Genomic DNA, 20,767 nt, shown 5'->3' on the forward strand with positions numbered 1-20,767 from the left:
CCATCTACTTGGCAGAAACTGAACAACTGCCTCCATGGAGAAAACATATTTTGTCTCGTAAATCCAATTTTCTTTGCCTGAAATAGTTTAGATACAAAAACTATATGATACCTGACATATGGTTGGTTTAGGAATTTTTGTTTTCCACAGTGATTTGATCAGATTTGCATATAATCCACTTGATCACTTTACCACCATCCATTGTAAATTTAGTTAATATTTAACCAAAGTCTAAAGAAGTTTATATAAACAAATTATATGGGCTATGGATATGAACTTGGAAACAGATGCATAGATTCCTTCTGAAGTTTTCTCTTTTAGGGTTCCTTTAGTTCATTCTCTCTCTCCTGGGGAAATCAGCTCAATTTTATAATTCAATGTGAAATTCCTCTATGGTTTGTCTTGCCTGTATGAATGTCAGGGAGTGCAAAAGTGTCAGACTGACCCTTGCAAAGTGGTCTCTGTGGTGTTCATCAAGACCCAATGAGTCATCTTGGTCAGTTTGATTTTTCTGGGTTCTTTTAGATATATTCATTCTTTCATTTCCCAAGGTTTGACACTTCATAAAGCAAGCAGAATTTGACGTGTCTTAAACCTTCGTTTGTCTAATGCATCTAAAATCACCCTTTGTTGGGTGAAAAAGATCAGTGTGCTTTCCCTTTAATTGCAAAATAATACTGGCGGCAGGCGCAGTTGGTGAGATTTCTTTTTTTGTGAATAATAGCCTTTAAAATCGCGAAAGTAATACATAATTAAGGTGTTCAAACTATAGAAAACATTAAGGTTAAAAAAAATGAGGGGCTGCCCATGAGCATGGAAGCTTGAGCATCATTTTATCCATGTACTGCTGCTGCTGCTAAGTCGCTTCAGTCGTGTCCGACTCTATGCGACCCCATAGACGGCAGCCCACCACGTTGTACTAGCTACCAGTAAAGGCATGGATAACATTTATAAAGAGTTTGCTCATGGTTTTCTCCCTTACATTTATGTAATAAAATATCTAAGTGATTGTTCCTTATTAGCATTTATGGATCTACTCCATTCTCTTTAAAACCTACATAGTAGTATGTAGTGTGAAAGTAAAAGTGTCACTCCCTCAGTCATGTCCAACTCTTTGAACTCTACAGTCGCTAGATAGTTGGCATTTATGTGTTTATTTCTATAGAGGCATAGTTGCGTGTATATGTGTGTGCTCAGTTTTGTCCGACTCTGCAACCCCATGGATTGTAGCCCACCAGATTCCTCCGCCCATAGAGATTCCCAGGCATGAATACTGCAGCAGGTTGCCATTCCCTTCTCCAGGTGATCTTCCCTACCCGGAGATCAAACTCACGTCTCCTGCATTGGCAGACAGATTCTTTACCACCAGTGCCACTTGGGAAGCCCATTATGTAGTATATATGTTCCCTAATTTAATAATAACCCTATTAACGGGCACTTTGCTGCTGTTATAGAAAATCCTACTCTGAACAGACTTGTGTATATATTTTTGCACACATTTATCTGCAGGATACATTCTTAGAAGTTGACTTTGCTGGTCAAATGATAAATGTATTTTTAATTCTGACTGATACTGCCAAATTGTCTTCCAAAGGAGTTGTACCAATTTGTGTCCTCACCAGCAATGAAAAAGATGCCTCTTCCCTTAATCCCTTCTAATAGAGCATTCAATAAATTTTTTTTTGTAATCTTCACCAAACTGTTCATTGAAAAACAGTATCTTGTAGTTTAGTCTGCATTTGAAAAATGGTATTTCACTGTGGCTTGATTTGCATTCTCTTTTTAAAAAAATTTTATGTATTTATTTTTTGGCTCTGCTGACTCTCCATTGCTACTCAGATTTTTCTCTAGTTGTGGGGAGCAGGGCCTACTTTTGAGCTGTAATGAGCGGGCTTCTTGTTGCAGTGACTTCTCTTATTGCAAAGCACAGGCTTTAGGACGTGAGATTCAGTAGCTGTGGCATGTGGGCTTAGCAGTTGCAGCTCGCAGGTTCTAGAGCACAGACTCAAGAGTTGTGGTGCATGGGCATTGTTGCTCCATGGCCTGTGGGATCTTCTTGGACCAGGGATCCAACTTGCATCTGCTGCATTGGCAGGCAGATTCTTTACCACTGAGCCACCTGGGAAGCCTGATTTGCATTTTCTTAATAATATCTTCTGCGGTGAACCATATACTTAACATCTTTTGTTCATTTTTCCAAAGGTTTTTTTTTTTTTTTTTGCTTTTGCTTATTTGTGAGAGCTGTTTGCTCATTAAGAAAACTAATGCTTTGTTATATTTGTTGCAAAAATATTTACCCAGTTTTTTGTTCAACCTTTAAACTCACTACAGTATATTTATGATATAAAATGTTTAATTTTGCAAGTTGAAATATATGTATCATCTATGGTTGCTTAGTTTTATATCTTGCTTTGAAAACATCCTCACCATTACAATTATAAAAACATAGTTGTTTTTTATTTTTAATGTTTAATTCTTTTATCCATCTGGAAATGTTTTAGATATAAGGACTGAGGTAGGAATCCAATTTAATATTATTCAAACCTTAAACCTCTTATAATAGTCTATCACTATTTATGATTTATCTTTTATCAAAGTCTTTATGTATTTCAGTTTATTTCTTGACCTTGTTCTGTTTCATTTTTCTTCTTGACAGAATCAGGTTATCTTGCTTACTTTAATAAGTCTAATGAAAGCACACTCTCTAATTTTTTTCCCCCGTTTAGTATTTTCCAGCTATTATTTCATGCTCATTTAATCATAATATCTTTAGAATCAATTTGTGTAGTTATTAGAATTAAAATCTTGATTTATTCTGGAGATTATATTAAATTTATAGGTCAATTTAGGAGAAATTGATACTTCCTAAAATATCAAGACTTCTTACCATTCCCCAATAGAATATATATTTCTATTTGTTAAATTATTTGTTGAGGGTCCTCAAAGTCATTTTAAAATTTTCTTCACATGAATCTGGTACATTTCTTATTCAGTTTATTCCTATGTAGTTAATGATTCTTGTTCATATTATAATGGAAATCTCTTCTTCAAATTTATGTTCTATGTGATGTTTGTATATAAAAAAGCTATTGATTATTGTATAATTTCAGATTATTTTTAATAGTTTCTTAGATTTTTTTGTGCTTTTCTTGGCTATTCAGGACACAATCATCTATAAGTAAATGGTCAATTTGGCTCTTCCATTCTGATTTCTCTACCTGTCATTTCTCTTCTCTGAGTGCACTGACACCCTTCTCCATAAAAGAAGGTATTAGTGATGTATTGATGATACCTTTTGCCATTTAGAAGTTTAAATCTTTACATAGGAAAATCTGTCATTCTTTTCTCTCATAGCTTCTGGGGTTTCTAACTTGCCTTGGAAGGTATTTCCCACTCCCCCAATGCTAAAGATACATTCCATATTTTCTTCTAATATTTTAGAGTTTTCACTTTTACACTTAGATCTTCAGTCCATCTGGAATTTATTTCTATATATTGCATGAGATAAAAAATTAACTTTATTTTTTCCAGATGGTTTGCAGAATTTCCCAACATCATTTATAAAATTGGTCAATCTTTCCTCTCTAGTTTGAAATGCCACTTTCATCACATTCTAAATAAGTCAGTTTTCTTTTTAAGCCAGAGCTTAAAAACTAAATGAAATGAATTACAGTAGAGAACAAAGTAGGAAATGGAGGCAAAAAAACAGACATTGATAGAGTTCTACACAAACTATTTAATGTATACAATACAATACAAATGTCATTCATAGCAAAATAGTATAAATATAAATAAGTCAGAGCAAATATTCTTATAAAATATTCCAGTAAGAAAGATTCAGAGGATGGACACCCATGAAATATAAGTGTGCAAGAGTTATTTAAACATTGTTTACAGTTACTCCCATCATATGAATAATTTAAAGCCTCAAAACTATAAACATCCTCAAGCTGCCTAGTTTAACTTCAAATCAGATGTTACTGAGAGAGGATCAGAATGTATATTAAGTAAAAAAACAAAGCCTAAAATTAGAGAAAAAGAAAGTAATGGTCTCTTCTGTTTTTAGATTTCTAGATGGTATGGCTTTTCATTGACATATCTAAAGCTCTAGATGTATGTCAGTGTGTATGTCATACATATATGTAGAATGAAGGTGGAACAGTGGTTCTGTGCCATCCTTTCTTTTAACAGAAGAGTTAGTTAAGAGTCATTGAGATCAACTGCTGAAGATAACAAGAATCAGTGTGAACTCTGAAACCTTGGTGGAAATCCCAAAATATGTGCACTAAAATGCATGTCTTCCCAAGGCTATGAAATAACAAGTTAACAATTACTATTAGGATACTGAATCCTTGGCCACATCCTTTTAGTCTTCAAAAGCCTGAAGTGCTCCTACCCTTCACTTTGTTAGTGGAACTACAACAGAGCTAACTGATGCATTTGTGTAACAATCTTCACTTTGGAAGATTAGAAAGAATATTATTGGCCAACAAAAATTTCCATTTCCTCATGTTATCTGTTCCAGCTTAAATAAAAATTAACAGAGTAGTCAAAAGAGAAAGACAGTTCTCTAATCTTGCAGTGGCAAGTCATGTCCTCTAGGAAGTAAAGAAAGTCCAGAAGATGATCGTGAGGCATGTTTCTACACAGCGTCACTGTGTTTTCTCAGAAATGAAATGGTAGGTTTTTAGGAAGGACATTCAATTGAGTTCATCAAGCAAGTAAATAGCAACAACAGTAATAATAACAACAGCACCAACAACCACAAATAAGCCACTTTGTTCAGTGGTGAGGATACGGATGTTTTGTGTCTGTGAGGGGTCGGTAGAGAGGTATGGCCTGTATTGCATTAGAGGAATGATATAAGTCAGTTATGTTGTACAGATAAAGCAGAAGCCAGTCCCAGAATGTCAGCCTCTGGGAAGTAACTGCTGTCCAGGGCACTTTACAGCAAATACTATAAATGTTTTTAATAGTATGAAAAACATCCATAATACTATAAATGGATGTTTTCAAACATTACAATATTTAGCAAACTACAATAAAAACATGCAATTAACTAAGTTAAGTTTTAAGTTTTCATCAAGGGTCCTAGGCATACAACCTGGACTTAGGTTTTATTTTTCAATAAACTAAATGAATATAGATTTTCTTGACTATGAAAAAAGGTCCAAGAGAGTGGCCATTCTGGCAGTCAGGTTAACAGATGTTTCCCTTAATAGGTTTTCCTGGAAAATCTTGCAGAGCATCTGTCTCTTTTGCCACCACTACTTATTGAGACAGCTTCCCAGGTGGCGCTAGTGGTAAAGAACTTGCCTGCCAAAGCAGGAGACAGGAGGTATGGATTCAGTCCCTGGGTCAGGAAGATCCCCTGGAAAAGGAAATGGCAACCCACTCCAGTATTCTTGCCTGTAGAATCCCACGGACAGTGGAGCCTGGTGGGCTACAGTTTGTAGGGTTGCACAAAGTTGGATATGACTGAAGTGACTTAGCATGCACGTACTTGCTAAGATTGTCTTGGGTGCTCTTTGCTTTCCTGGCAGTGGGATAAAGCTAGACTTGACTTTCTTCTCCCCAGGCCTTTGGAGGACTGTTAATTACAAAATACTTAAATACTAAAAACTCATTCACTGAGCCAAGCCAAGTCTCAGATTCAAAATCATTTTAAAAATATCTGCACAACAACCACACTTCTTCATACTTGATCTATTTTTAGAGGCCCAATATTTGTTTTGCTGGAACATAAGACAGTCAACATAAAAAAAAAAAACAAAAAAACAGATCCTGCTAAGTGTCTTTATAAATAGAAGTTATTAGTTTGTGTTCAATTACTAAGCATTTTAAATAACATGCCCTTAAAAGTTATCAAGTTCTTTATATAAATACAATTTCCTGATGTTAACTTTTCATAAAATTATTATGGAAAATTATAAATGTACTCTATTATTTTCATGTGTAATTTTGCAGTCATATTGTTAAAATTAAAAACATGAGGAAGAAAAGAAACAGAAACATTATCAAGCACCGAAGAAACTATTAACTGAAAAATATTAATTTTTCTGTATAAAAAGTTTGTCTATGCAACTCTTAAACAGGTTGAACAGATATCATGTCACACAGATTTATAGATAGAATTTGTCCCAATTGGGTGTCCCTAGGTCATATCCAATTTAAAGTCACACCCTGCCTTATCTTTAATGTCCCTTTCAATTCCTGAGCATAATAACAAGGTGGAATTATGCTTTGAACCCTAAAGGAATAGTTTTCAAGTTGTTTGTCTTATATAATTATTGCTATAAAGCCAGGTAAGTTTTCACACTGTATCTTTAAAAGCAAAAATCATTTTAAAAGGTTCTGAATCGCCTCCAACTGGAACGTAGGGAGGCATATGAAAGGAAAATACAGCTATTTCAGTACTGGGGAAATGCAGTCATAATGCAGGGAAGAAAAGCGAATTTCCTGATTTCCACACTGCTGTGGCATTATCTGACCCCCGTCACTCATCAAGGGCTGTCGGTGGTGAGGAGGGCTAATGCAAGCCTCCATCACCACCATCTTCCCAAGACCAAAGGCCGGCTCCAGCAGTGGCAGTTCAGAGGCGCTCCCAGGACTGCAAGCGGACACCAGCGACTGTGGTAACATTTAAAGGGCCTGAAATACCTTTATTCACTGCTTCAGTGCTTTCTTGCATCAACCCACATAATTCGAGTTGGCAATACAGAAAATGGTAAAGCGGAGTTAAGGGAAATCCTGACGAAGACTGCAAATCGTGTTCAGAGTGGAAATTGTGACTCTGTCAGCATTACCAGTATTTCCTGCCCCACAACCAGTAGATCTGTAACCAAAATGGCTTGCTGTGAATTTTGCAGCACCCAAGCCAAAGCAATAACATTTCCATAAGAGCATATGCACCGTGACAGAAGACCACAGCAGCCCAGAAAAATGATTTTCCTGGTAAGGTCCATGCAGCGATGAATAGGGCTCTTGATGCTATGGTAGCTGGGCAGAGATTTTCACTGTTTCCAGCCCACAGTGAGGTAATTTTAAAGGCACTTTTCCCTTCATTTGTTCTACATTCACTGAATGTACGTTTTTTTGATGTCAGAGGGACACTGCAGAAAAGATCAGATGAGATACTCTGACAATAGAGCCAAAGTTCAAAGATGCTCTATTTTCAGGTAACAGCCGCGACGGTTTGTCTGCATTAAATCTCTTGAGGGCATGTCACTCTAACCCTGTCCACAGCTTTTCAAATAGTTCAAAACAAACAAATCTCTTAGTCGTTGAACAACTCTAACATCTGATACCATCACACAAAAGTTGTAGCGATAGCTACTAATCAAAGTTCTTTTCATTCCGTTGAAAAAAGAAAATTCCTCAGCTCTGGTTTAAGATCACTTTTTATGTTGTTCTTTTGAAAATTATTATATGCCAAGGCTAAAATAAAAAAGAGAAGATTCTGTCTGAAAGATGAACCAGAAAGTCAAGCTGTCTAGCTGCACGCTGCTGTCGGCGACTAACTACGCTACGGGGTGGGAGTCGTCGGAGGCGACCCGCAAGGCCTGCAACGGAATAGCCAAGGCCTCCATGGAACTGCCTGGCCAGGCCCCAGGTGAGACCCCGCTCGCCCCAGGTACATCCGGGCATCCGTGCTCTCCTTTCCGGCGTTCTGGCCGACTTCGCAAGGAAGCGCGTACGTCCAAGGCCAACACCACCAGGCGGTAGAACTGCAGCACCACCACCAGGAAATTCTTGGCAGCAAAGAACACCAGCATCTGGTTGATCACTTCGAAATAGGTCATGAGTATGAGCCGCACAACAAGGAAGGGACCATCTTGTATGAAGATGCTGATTCCGATGTTCCACAGGTCGGCGCTGTATTGGCAGAAGAATCGGCTGGAGAACCCCCTCGTTGTTATGGACACGGGGCACACGACATTCTGTACTGAAAACACACGACAGGCCAATTAACGCAGGCCTCTGAAATGCATGAGAGAATGGAGTGGGTAAAGGCCATCAAACACTGGGGCGACGCTAGTCCACGATTGGGAGTGAGCCTGTAATTTCATTCTGCTGGGCAGGGGCATAGAAACAGCTGAAACCACCCTGCCATTGGACATCCTTCATCATTTTATATTCAAAATGGATCATCTGGTTTAAGTCCAATCAAACACGTGAAAGTAAACCAGCCTCTAATTTCTATGCATGTAAAAAAAAATTCAGCTCACCTTCAAGTCCTCACACTGGGGAAGCACCATTAACTAGCTAGATAGGGAAGAACAGAAGACAGCGCCCTGTCTGTCTTTGAAGTCTGCAGCATAGGGAGGCAGCAGGGTGGCAGGGTACTCTGGGCCTCGAGTCAGGGAGTCTGGCTGCCTCTTCTGGCTTCCTTACTTTCTAACAGCAAGATGCTGGCCAAGTTACTTAGGCTGCCTGGGCCTCAGTTTCCTCCTTTGAAAACTGCACAACAGTGATACCTTTGAGGAGAGGGGCCCCTATTCCCTGACTCTTTTGGTTTCCATTAGACTAACACCCTGGCAACTCTCCTTTCTCCCTGTCTGTCTTTCCCTTAAGATAATGTATGAGTTACCTGGCTGCTAAATTTGGGAGATGAACCAGGGTATACATGGCCAAGATCCTTCTGCATCCTTTCTTTAGTACCTACCTATTTACTGGCTGACTCACTCGGGCCTCTATGTAAATTGTCTTGTGAAAATTCAAGTGCTTCTTCAAATTCAAACTTAAGTCATGTTAAACATATTTCTCTAATGGTGGTGGGAAAAAAGCCCAAATAACTGCCATTGTTATTTTATTTTGTCTAATTCCTTAAGGTTTTGTTTCACAGTTTACAAGAAAGACTGGATATAATTACTGATTTTCCAGTTGAACAAAAGGAGGTCCAATCAACAATGCAACCTTTTTTGTTTTAATTTTTTTAATGTAAATTTAATCCAGGGTCAAGGGCAGAAAATAATCCTTTTATAATAATACAGCCTTCCACGTGGAGTTTTCAAACAAAGAATGCCTTCGTCTATTGGAGCCTGCAAATATTATGAAGCTGCTTTGATATGGGTGCACATAATGTACTGTTTGTTGGAAAATACAATAGTGATTTAGTCAGAAGTAACATTTGGTCTTTGTTTTTCAGACAGCTGCATAACATTATCACCCATGAAAGTTTACAAAATTTCTTTCTTAAATAAAAATTTTCTAAGTGAGGCTATAAACCGCAAGATATGGGAGGGTGAGGACGAGCAGAGGGAATGACAAAAGAAAAACCAAGATAAGATCAATAATAGCCTTTCCTAAGATGTTAGGGTCAGGAAGTGTCTCCTAGAGGATCTCCTAAGAGTATCATTCAACATCTAAACTGATGGTGCCTAATATTTTGGCAGAGGACACCAGCTGATCAATGGGTATAGAGCACGTGTGTGTGTGTGTGTGTGTGTCTGTGTGTATTTATTTGCATACATTTGTTTGCAGTTATTAACTCGTAATTAGGTTCTGAGCATTTCCAGAAAGCCACAGCCATGCTTTCCATCTATTCTGTTGACAGTTTTGTTTTGCAAAAGTGGATGCTAAGGTCTAAAATAACTCTGAAACCTCTGTGCCTATAGGAGTGGACCAAAAAAGGATGCAGAAAAATTAAATATCCTTGTACAAAGATTCATTCTACCCCTGAGGTCATCAGGTAGGGTACCATAAGAGAGGAATCAGACTTGAGGAAAATATAACTATTCAATCCAAGAACTTATTCAGAGTGAAGTGGCATCCAGGAGAATTGCCACATCAAAATTCTAGGGCTCCTAGAATTTATAGGCTCACTCCAGGTCAATGCAGTCCAATAAAACCATCTGTATTAATAAAAAAACACACATTCTATATCTGTGCTGACAACACAGCCATGTATGACCACTGAGCAGGCTAGTGTGACTGAGGAACTGAACTTTTAATTTGATTTAATTTTAATAACTTTAAATAGCCACATGTGGCTAGTGGGTATTGTACTGGATAACGTAGCACTAGATCATCAGTATGACATGCCTGAGAAACAGTTTGCTTCTGGCAAAGTCTTAGGGGGGTTATGTCTTTATTAAAATAAGTCCAGTGGGAGTATAAGACCCATTACTGAGGAAAAAATCCAGTTTTCCATGTGGCCCTGAAACTGCTCTTATTCCTTTTGAAGTTCTAATACAAACATCTGACCAAAGAATGAAAACGACCCCTTAAAAATATCATATGCCAGTAACTATGCTAATAAGCACAATTGTTACAAACTACATCTTATTTTTGTCACCACAAGAACACTCAACCCTCACTACAACAATCATCAACCCTATTTCATGGATGAAAAATGGACGCTCCTAACTAATTTGCAGAAGTGATGGAACCACCGTATGAAATGGACATAAGTCTGTGCTCTTATCTTCTCAACTATCTCAGGCTCACCAGGTACCCGGAGGGAACGTTCTGGCTGCCCTCCTGAGTTTCAACCCACTTTTCCTCTAAACTGAGCTGGAACTAACACTGAGATATCAAAGTGATAAAAAAAAAAATGATAGTCCTCTCAAATGACTCCTTAGCTTCACTACAGTTTCATAATCAAGAGCTGTTATTTTCTGTTTCTCTGAGCAAACATCAGATACTTACCTGCCAGGTCAAGTGGAAATTGTAGCATGCTCCAGGTCCATATAACAAGGATGGAATAGACCAGGGCAGGACTATTCCTGGAATGTAGACAAGATTTTAAATTAGCGATGAAAAATATGATCACATGCAGAAAAATATTTCCTCTTTTTTCTCCTTGGTTATCACCAAGATGTTTGTGAAAAATCCATGCATGATTAAAATGAAATAATGAAAAAGAAGTTTTAAAAAATGTGAAACTTAAAACCCAACTTCCACATGTGCCAACATCTATGTGAATCATGGCAAAACCTCTCGATCCCATATTGCTGTATTTCGTTTTACAGAATCACAGAAGCATTACAGGACAAAAGTTAGATATTAACCTGAAAGTTCAGTGGGCTTATTTCAAGAAATTTCAAGGAGAGAAAGTGAAAATTGTCCCAGGTTCCCAAAACTCTAACTTAAAAATCCCTCTCAAAAGGGCTGGATAAGGCTCAACAATTAAGAGCTTAGCACGTAAAAGAAACTCCATCCTCAGCTGGAGAAAAAGTGGGAAGATAAATCCAATAATCAAAGATTTACAGTGGACACTAGGATGTAAATCATTTCAGTCACAATTGAACATGTTTCAGTTGTGAATCAAGGAATATGACTGTTTCATTCACTGTTGGATTCCCAGTGCCTACAACAGTGCCTGGAAAATAACAGTCACTCAGCAAATATTTATGGAAGGAATTGTTGCATGTACAAAAGGATCCATACCTGGAAAATGTACAGATGTCATAGACCTAGGAGAATGGTCTCAAAGACTAAAGTCAGAAAGAAAAGTTACAAAAACATAAAGGATATGAAAGAAGAATCAAAGTCACTCTTTTACAGCAAAAACCCAAAGGAAGTTATCAATTTGAGGTTAGTGGTGTAATAATAGATTTTGTTGCCAACTTCTCTGTCAAGAGGGATTTCCAGAATGGAGAGGGATAGAAAAACATCAGGGAAGAGTAATTGAAACCAAACTCAATGAGGTGATTGTAAGGGATGTTTTTAAATGCTCCAAGTATTGAAGTTCTGAAAAACTAGATCTCAAAACTCTGAGAGAATTTGTAAATGAGATTTCTAAGCCATCATTATCTGTCCTGGCAGTTAATGGTGCAGACAAGGTTGGTGACAAAAAAATGAGGTCTTAACTTTCAAAATGAAGCAAAAGTATATCTTGAACTATAAAGGCACATTTACTATTCATCCCTGGTTAGATTATAAAACTGGTTATTTGAAAGATTTCTGAGAGCCTGTATTGAAGAGAACAGTAATTACAAGGAATCACCACAGCTTTCCTGAGAACAATAGCACTCATGTAAGATTATTTTTCTCTCTCTCTCTCTCTCTCTCCTTTTCTTTAAAAATTGAGTTGGGATTACTAAGCAGGTAATGTTATATAAATTAATAATAGACATTTGGATTTAAACAAGGCTCATGAAAAAGCCTCCCATGGTGTTTTTATTAGCAAGATGAAGAAATGTTCTGGGTGTGAGTACAGTTACGTGGATTCCTAACTGCGTAAATGACTCTCCAAAGGAAGCTCTCTACTGGGTCGCTGCAGGCTCTGCTTTTGATTCTGTTCCACTTCACATTTCATCCCTGAGTTGGTTGCTGATGCTGATGGAAGGCTTCTCCTATGCACATATGACATTGGAGATTGGATTGGAAACCAATACCCCAGAAGACACAACCAGGATCCCCAAAGATCTTGACAGGATGTAACTGGATGACCTTCAATAGAAGAGAAGAGGTGGCACTTCATAGCAGCCATTCAAAAGGCTCAAGGATTTTCCCTTCCTATTATCTAATTATGAGTCCACAGTGTGACATAATTTTTTATTTTCCAAAATTAAATGCAATCATAGATCACTTCCCAAAAAGTATAAGTCAAGAATTTTAAATGAAAATGCCTGGGGAATATGGTTTATAATTTTCCCTTTGCAGTGTCAATGTCTATATTTAGCAGAACTTCAATAAGTGCCTGGATTTTTAAAAAATCTTACCTGCAGTTTCTGAGCTCATACTATGTGCCAGGGAGTTTTCTAAGTATTTAACTCTGCAGTCACACTTAATCCTCATACCAGCTCAACAAATGGGTACACTTATGATCCCTATTTGGCCAGTGATTTCAGCATCCACTCTTTTAACCTTTATGTGATAGTATTTCCACGAAGAAAATGGAAAGTTTTAGCCCTGCTCCGTTCTATAGTATTCAGAGTATATCTGAAATATTATGTGCTGCCTTCATGTTTTAGGAGGAACATTTAAAACGTCTTTGACCCAAAGGAGAGAGTCTAGGATGGTGAGAGAGCTCAGAGCCATGTTAGACATGGCATAGTTCATGAAACTAAAAACTGGACACTATTCCTTAAAAACTGAAAGGGTTATCATCTGGAAAATGAATTAAACTTATTTCTTGTGACTTCAGAGAACCAATTCAGGTTCAAAGGATTTTAGCTGCACCTATAAGAATCCAAATTTCATCACAATAGAGGAAAGTACTTTCTTATATCATTAACTCAAAATAGAATGAGTTGCCCCTGGGGTTAGTATATTCTCTATTAGTGAAAATGTTCAAAGAAAGTCTGAACAAAAACTTATTGAGAACATTTTGGAGAGGATTTTGCAAGAGATGTAAAATAGATTTCTCCATAGATGGTCACTTTTGAAGTTTCTTCTCATCTCAGACTTCAATAATTCTACCAAAAACCTCATGTGCAATTTTGTCTGCAAGGCAGCAGAAAGAAATGGCAAGGCATGAACTCTGGTGCTGGGTTGCCAGAATTCAAACATCAGCTCTAACCCTCACCAGAAAGGCAGGACGTGGGCCTCCAATCCCAGACTAATCATTTACCAGCCACATGAATATGGACAAATAATTTAACACCTATGTGCCTTAGTTTGGTGGTTTAGTTGCTAAGTCAAGTCGTGTCTGACTATTTGCAACCCCATAGACTGTAACTTGCCAGGCTACTCTGTCCTTGGGATTCTCCAGGCTGGAATATTGGAGTGGGTTGCCATTTCCTTCTCCAAGGGATCTCCTGCTTTAGTTCACCCACTTTCAATGACAATAATAATAGCTACTGGATTTTATTTGATAGTTGTATTACATGTTGTCTGAATATGTTAAACATATAAAAAAAGCTCTCAGAACAGAACATGATACAGACTAAGCACGGTTGAGTGCTACAAGTTTTATATATATATATATATACACACACATATATATATACACACACATATATATATACACACACACATATATATATGTATATATATATATATTACTAGGTAACCTTGAGACTGTCACAACTTCTCTTGACTACCACTGCTAAGCTTATAAAATCCTGATATTGATAGTCTCTATTTAATGGTGTTATTGTAAAGACTAAATAACTTATCACAACCAAAACCCTTAAAGCAGTGCTTGGAACACTGCAAGAGATAAATATTATCCACCACCCTTGGAAGGAAAGTTATGACCAACCTAGATAGCATATTAAAAAGTAGAGATATTACTTTGCCAACAATGGTCCATCTGATCAAGGCTATGGTTTTTCCAGTGGTCATGTATGGATGTGAGAGTTGGACTGTGAAGAAAGCTGAGTGCCAAAAAATTGATGCTTTTGAACTATGGTGTTGGAGAAGACTCTTGAGAGTCCCTTTGACTGCAAGGCGATCCAACCAGTCCATCCTGAAGGAGATCCAACCAGTCCATCCTGAAGGAGATCAGCCCTGGGTATTCATTGGAACGACTGATGCTGAAGCTGAAACTCCAGTACTTTGGCCACCTCATGCGAAGAGCTGACTCATTGGAAAAGACCCTGATGCTGGGAGGGATTGGGGGCAGGAGGAGAAGGGGACGACAGAGGATGAGATGGCTGGATGGCATCACTGACTCGATGGACATGAGTTTGAGTAAACTCCGGGAGTTGGTGATGGACAGGGAGGCCTGGCGTGCTGCAATTCATGGGGTCGCAAAGAGTCGGACACGACTGAGCGACTGAACTGAACTGAACTATTAGTAATAGTAATAGCATTTTTATTTGGGGAACATACTTCTTAAACACTTTCTTTGTGTTTTAATTTCATTATTATACAAAATAGGGATAAATAATAAACTGACTTTGACCCTAAATAAGATTCTAACTCTATGATACTGAATATACATCTTTTGCAAGTATTCTCTGAGAACATGCAATATGGGAGAATGTGGGTACTGACAAACATATTAGTAAAGCTTTCAAACATAAATATTGAAAAGATGATCAGAAAATCTTTGGAGCAAATTTGCATTATGAATTCAGGCAGTAAAAGTTACTCAGGAAGGTTAAATGCTTAAATATAATTAAATAACTAAGCTTAAATGGCAAACACTCCAAATTTATGAAGGAATTTTGGAATGAATTTATCCAACATTGTCTCTATTGTGTAATTGTCTCCCCCACTTGTCTTGCCCCATTTTCTCATGTGTAATCTATCTTCATAAATGTCAGCTGAGAAGCATGTGAGCAGACAATGGACTCTATTCATAGAGAGACAAAAGATCTTTTGAAGTATAATTATAGATGTGAGTATTACTTCCCTACTTGGAAAACTTGGTAAGATAAAAGACTGACATTTGGTAGATCAGTGCACTAAAACTATTGAGTGAAAAGCTAAAAATAATGTCATACACTGCTAGTTTTTTTAATTTTTAAGTTTATTGATTTACAATGTTGTGTTCATTGCTGCTGGACAGTAAAATGACTCAGCTATACATATATATATATATATATATATATATATATATGTTCTTTTTTATATTCCTTTCCATATGGTTTATTCCAGGACATTGAATGTAGTTCCCCATGCTATACTGTAGGACCAGTTGTCTCTCCATTCTATATGTAATAGTTTGCATCTACTGACCCCAGACTCCAACTTCCATCACTTCTCCACCCCACTTCTTGGCAATGATGTTTGTTCTCTATGTTCGTGAGTCTGTTTCTGCTTTGTAGGTAGGTTCATTTGTGTCATACTTTAGATTCCACATATAAGTGGTGTCATATGATACGTCTTTTCTGACTTACTTCATTTAGTATAATAATCTCTAGTTGCATCCATGTTGCTGAAAATGACATTATTTCATTCATCTTTAATGATTGAGTAATATCCAATGTATACATGTACCACATCTTTTTTACTCATTCAACTGTCAATAGATATTTTGGTCATTTCCCTGTCTTGGCTATTGTAAATAATGCGGCTATGAAAGTAGGAGTGCATTGTATCTTTTGAATTATAATTTTGTCTGGATGCATGCCCAGGACTGAGATTGCTGGATCATGCTGTGCTGTGCTGTGCTCAGTCACTCAGTCATGTCTGATTCTTTGTGATCCCGTGGACTGTTGCCACAAGGCTCCTCTGTCCATGGAGATTCTCCAGGCAGGAATACTGGAGTGGGTTGCCATGCCTTCCTCCAGGTTGCTGGATCATAGGGTAATCCTGTTTTTAATTTTCCGAGGATCCTCCATACTGTTTTCCATAGTGGCTGCACCAATTTACATTCCCACCACAGTGTAGGAGGGTTTCCTTTTCTCCATACCCTCTCCAGCATTTGTTATTTTAGACTTTTTAATGATGGCCATTCTGACCACTGTGAGATGATACTTCTTTGTAGCTTTGATTTGCATTCTCCAATAATTAGCGATGCTGAGCATCTTTTCATGTGCCTATTGGCCATCTGTATGTCTTCTTTGGAGAAATGTTTATTTAGGTCTTCTGCTCATTTTTTTTTTTAAATCTTTTTTTGTTGTTGTTGTTGAGTTGTGTGAGCCGTTTGTATACTTCGGAAATTAAACCCAACTGGTCACATTGTTTGCAGACCTTTTCTCCCATTCCATAGGTTGTCATTTCATTTTGTTTATGGCTTCCTTTGCTATAAAAAAGCTTGTAAGCTTGATTAGCTCCCATTTGTTTATTTTTGTCTTTATTTCTATTGCCTTGGGAGACTGACCTAAGAAAATATTGGTATGATTTATGTTGCAGAGCATTTTGCCAATGTTCTCTTCTAGGAGTTTTATCGTGTCTTGTCTTATAGTTGTCTTTATATATATATATTTTTTGAGTTCATTTATTATGCACGTGTAAGGGTGTGTTTTCATGCATTGCTAATTTGCTTAACTATGTCTTTTTGGAAGTGTAAATTCTTCCATAAATAACAGATAATCAGTGGATAGACTTGCTCTAGTCTTTTAAAAAGCATCCAACAAGCTCTTCAGAGGAGGGGAAAAATTAAGGGGAGAGAGAGAGAAGGAATGAAAGGAAATGAAGTATTAATCTAACCTGGAAGAAATGTTTCACCAAGCAAAAAGAGCTAAATTAAAAGAACACACAGTGTGAACATAGAAAAACTCTCCTTTGTTTGGTCAAATATTCATAATGAAGTTGCAATAAGGCTACAGGAACATTTTACCAAATGTGTTTTTTCTTTTCAACAAATGATCTATGTTCAAAAAAATACTGTACAGAGTGATCTCCAAAGGTGTAAATAACCACTTAACTGGTGCTGGCAAGTATATGGAAATTCAGACTTGTTAAAATGTTGGAGGGTGACTGTAGCAGAATGAAATGGTCAGCAAACCCTATCCCCGGCAAACATACATAACAATGGAAAAATTATCAAAAACAACCACTTCAGATCTCCGGAAATAAACCAAAGGCAAATAATAAATTGAGCAATTTATTCATGAAAAGCTGGTAGAACTTTAGTTAAGAAGAGTGAGCATCTAAGACACTCTTGCCCATGGGATATTCCCTTATCCCTCCAGCTTTGTATGTAAAGGAAAAATTGTATCAGACAATTAAATAAGAAATGAAGACTTAACTGAAGGCCATTACAGTAAGGGAGAGAGACTGAGTTCACCCCCATTGAAACAGAAGGCAGAAAAGTTTTTAAACAGGGGGGTAAACTAGTGGAAAAGTATTAGAGGACATTAAAGAGGGAAATTGGTCAATGTGATTAGGCCATCTGTATTTGCTTATTGGCACTGATCTAAGTTAGGTTCCTATCATCCCAAAGAGTCTAGGAGACAGAAGTGCTATCTTTCTTGATGATCAAATTTCAAAGGGATAGCTCTTACATCATTAAGAAAGATATTCCTGGGTCATATTATGAAACTGGAAAGAGGCTGAGAAAAGACTTGCATCTCAAAAGGATGGAGGAAGAATTTGCAGACCCAAGTTTTCTAAAATAAATGCTTTAAGGAAAGGAAAATCAGTGGCCTATATTCAGGAATAAACCTTTTTAAAGTTTAGTCAAGATGAGGGAAATGTTAAGACTGTCTTGGTCAAATAGAGTAGTGGTTTTTACAACAGGGAGAGCTTGGCAATGAAAACCAGAAGCTCCTTGTAATCAGAGTATACTGACTTGATTTGGAGTGGAGTGTGAAATCCCATGGTAAAAGGTGTGGTCAGTGAAGGTAATAAATTTGGTTGGAAATGAATGGAGAAGTCCAAAACTTTGCTACTTTACTTTACTTAGGTTGCAATCCCACTTGGGGTGAGTGGTTGACTAACTTCAATTTAATGGAGAAATTCCAAAAACAAGAGAGCCAGAGAAGGGCTAGGTAACATCTCCATATATGCCAGACATATGCAGAGATGATCCAAGAAGGGTCAGTAAAGATTTGAAACTAGATAAATATGAAAACTTTGATGTGCTTTCCAGTTCATACAAAGATCCATTTGTTCATGGAAGGTGGAAATAAAAAAGGCTCAAGATGTTTGATCACAATCGCTGCTCAAATCATTGACTGTGCAGTAATAGGTGTGACTTTAATAGCCATGCTAAAGACAAAAGCAAGAAATAAAAAGAAACAAAACAAGATCAAGCAGAGACATCAGTGCCTATAATCCAAGGGAAGATAGAATCCTCAGAATAAATTCAAGCAGTTTACTGAGACAACAAAAACAAGAAGATGCCTGAGGCATATGGGGAAGCCTGAGGATAATATATTGTAGCACAATATAAAATGTCTAATTTTTAGCCAAAAAAGTAAGAGACCTGCAAAGAAACAGGAATGTGTGACTCAGCTCAGGAGAAAACAACAACAATCAATCAATCAATCACTAGAAACTAACTCTAATGGGGTCCAGATGTTGGGTTTAGCAGATAAAGACATCAGAGCAACTATAATCAATATCCTCAAACAATGAAAGAAAACTATGTTCCATAAACTAAAGAAATATATGATGACAATGATTCAGCAAATAAATAACTGAACTATGAAATATAAACTAAAAAGAGACTTAAATAGAAATTCTGGAGTTGAAGATATGGGAACTGAATGAAAATTTCACTAGGTGAACTCTGCAATTTGACTCTACATATATATTGGAGATGGTAGACAAATCAGTGATCCGAAAGATGAATCAGTGAAAACTATCCAGTCTAAAGACAAGAGAGTAAAACAGATAGATAGGAGAAAATGAATAGAGTCTCAGAGACCTACAGAATGCAATTAAGCATATCTATTTGTGATAGAAGTCCCAGAAAGAAGAAGAGACAATGGAGGAGAAAACGTGAAGAAAGTATGGCTGAAAATTCCTCTGTTTGAGGAAAAATTTACATATCCTAGATCAAAAGATCACAATAAACTCTGGAAAATTTTGAAAGAGATGGAAATACCATACCACCTGACCTGCCTCTTGAGAAACCTGTATGCAGGTCAGGAAGCAATAGTTAGAACTGGACATGGGACAACAGACTGGTTCCAAATAGGAAAAGGAGTACGTCAAGGCTGTATATTATCACCCTGCTTATTTAACTTATATTCAGAGAACATCATGAGAAACGCTGGGCTGAATGAAGCACAAGTTGGAATCAAGATTGCCAGGAGAAATATCAATAACCTCAGATATGCAGATGATATCACCCTTATGGCAGAAAGTGAAGAACTAAAGAGCACCTTGATGAAAGTGAAAGAGGAGAGTGAAAAAGTTGGCTTAAAGCTCAACATTCAGAAAACTAAGATCATGGCATTTGGTCCCGTCACTTCATGGCAAATAGATGGGGAAAGAGTGGAAACAGTGGCTGACTTTATTTTGGGGGGCTCCGAAATCACTGTGGATGGTGATTGCATCCATGAAATTAAAAGATGCTTACTCCTTGGAAGGAAAGTTATGACCAACCTAGACAGCGTATTAAAAAGTAGAGACATTAGTAAGGCCCGTCTAGTCAAGGCTATGGTTTTTCCAGTAATCATGTATGGATGTGAGAGTTGGACTATAAAGAAAGTTGAGCGCTGAAGTATTGGAAGCTGAACTCCAATACTTTGGCCACCTGATGTGAAGAGCTGACTCAGTTGAAAAAACCCTGATGCTGGGCAAGACTGAGGGCAGGAGGAGAAGGGGACAACAGAGGATGAGATGGTTGAATGTCATCACCGACTCAATGGACATGAGTTTGAGTAAACTCCGGGAGTTGGTGACGGACAGGGAGGCCTGGTGTGCTGCAGTTCATGGGGTTGCAAAGAGTTGGACACGACTGAGCGACTGAACTGAACTGAACTGAGATCAACAGAGTCGTAGGAAGATTAAAGACAAAGATATCCAAACCTAGACACATCACAGTCAAACTTTCAAAACTCAAAGTGAAAAAGCAAACTCTTGAAAACAGCAAAAAAAAAAAAAAAAAGACCAGGTGCAGGGTAACAACAAAACAATGACTAACGTCTCATTAGAAATAATGAAGGTCACTAGAAAGTGGAATGATACATATAAAATGCTAAAGTAAAAACTATTGGCCAAGAATTCTGTATACAACGAAACTATTTTCAAACATGAAGAAAAAATACATACATTTCTGCCAAAGACAAGAAGAATTTGTTGCTAACAGATTTGCCTTAGATGAAACAATAAAGGATGTCTTTCAGGTTGAAAGAAAATGACACTGAAAGTAATTCAACTCCACAAGAAGGAATGAAGAACATCTTCAAATATGTGGATAAATATAAGTGAATTATAAATATATAATCATATCTTAATTTCTTTAAAAATTAATCTATATAATAGTAATGATAAAACTGTACTGTTTGGTTTGTAACATATAAAGATGTGA

General features: G+C 37.3%; 1 protein-coding gene across 1 annotated transcript in view; it reads right to left on the reverse strand.

Annotated features, from left to right (window-relative positions):
• Positions 1-3,716: 3,716 nt before the first annotated feature.
• The window catches only part of TMEM26 (transmembrane protein 26), a 66,682-nt gene continuing 49,631 nt past the window's right edge, over positions 3,717-20,767 (reverse strand). The window contains exons 5-6 of the mRNA XM_043926344.1: positions 10,651-10,727; positions 3,717-7,945 (exon numbers count right to left, since the gene is read on the reverse strand). Coding sequence (XP_043782279.1) covers positions 7,521-7,945; positions 10,651-10,727 — 502 coding nt within the window. The 3' untranslated portion in view covers positions 3,717-7,520. The remainder of the gene's footprint in view (positions 7,946-10,650; positions 10,728-20,767) is intronic.

This window comes from Cervus elaphus, chromosome 15, assembly GCF_910594005.1.
Source record: "Cervus elaphus chromosome 15, mCerEla1.1, whole genome shotgun sequence".
In the NCBI taxonomy this organism is placed as follows: domain Eukaryota; kingdom Metazoa; phylum Chordata; class Mammalia; order Artiodactyla; family Cervidae; genus Cervus; species Cervus elaphus.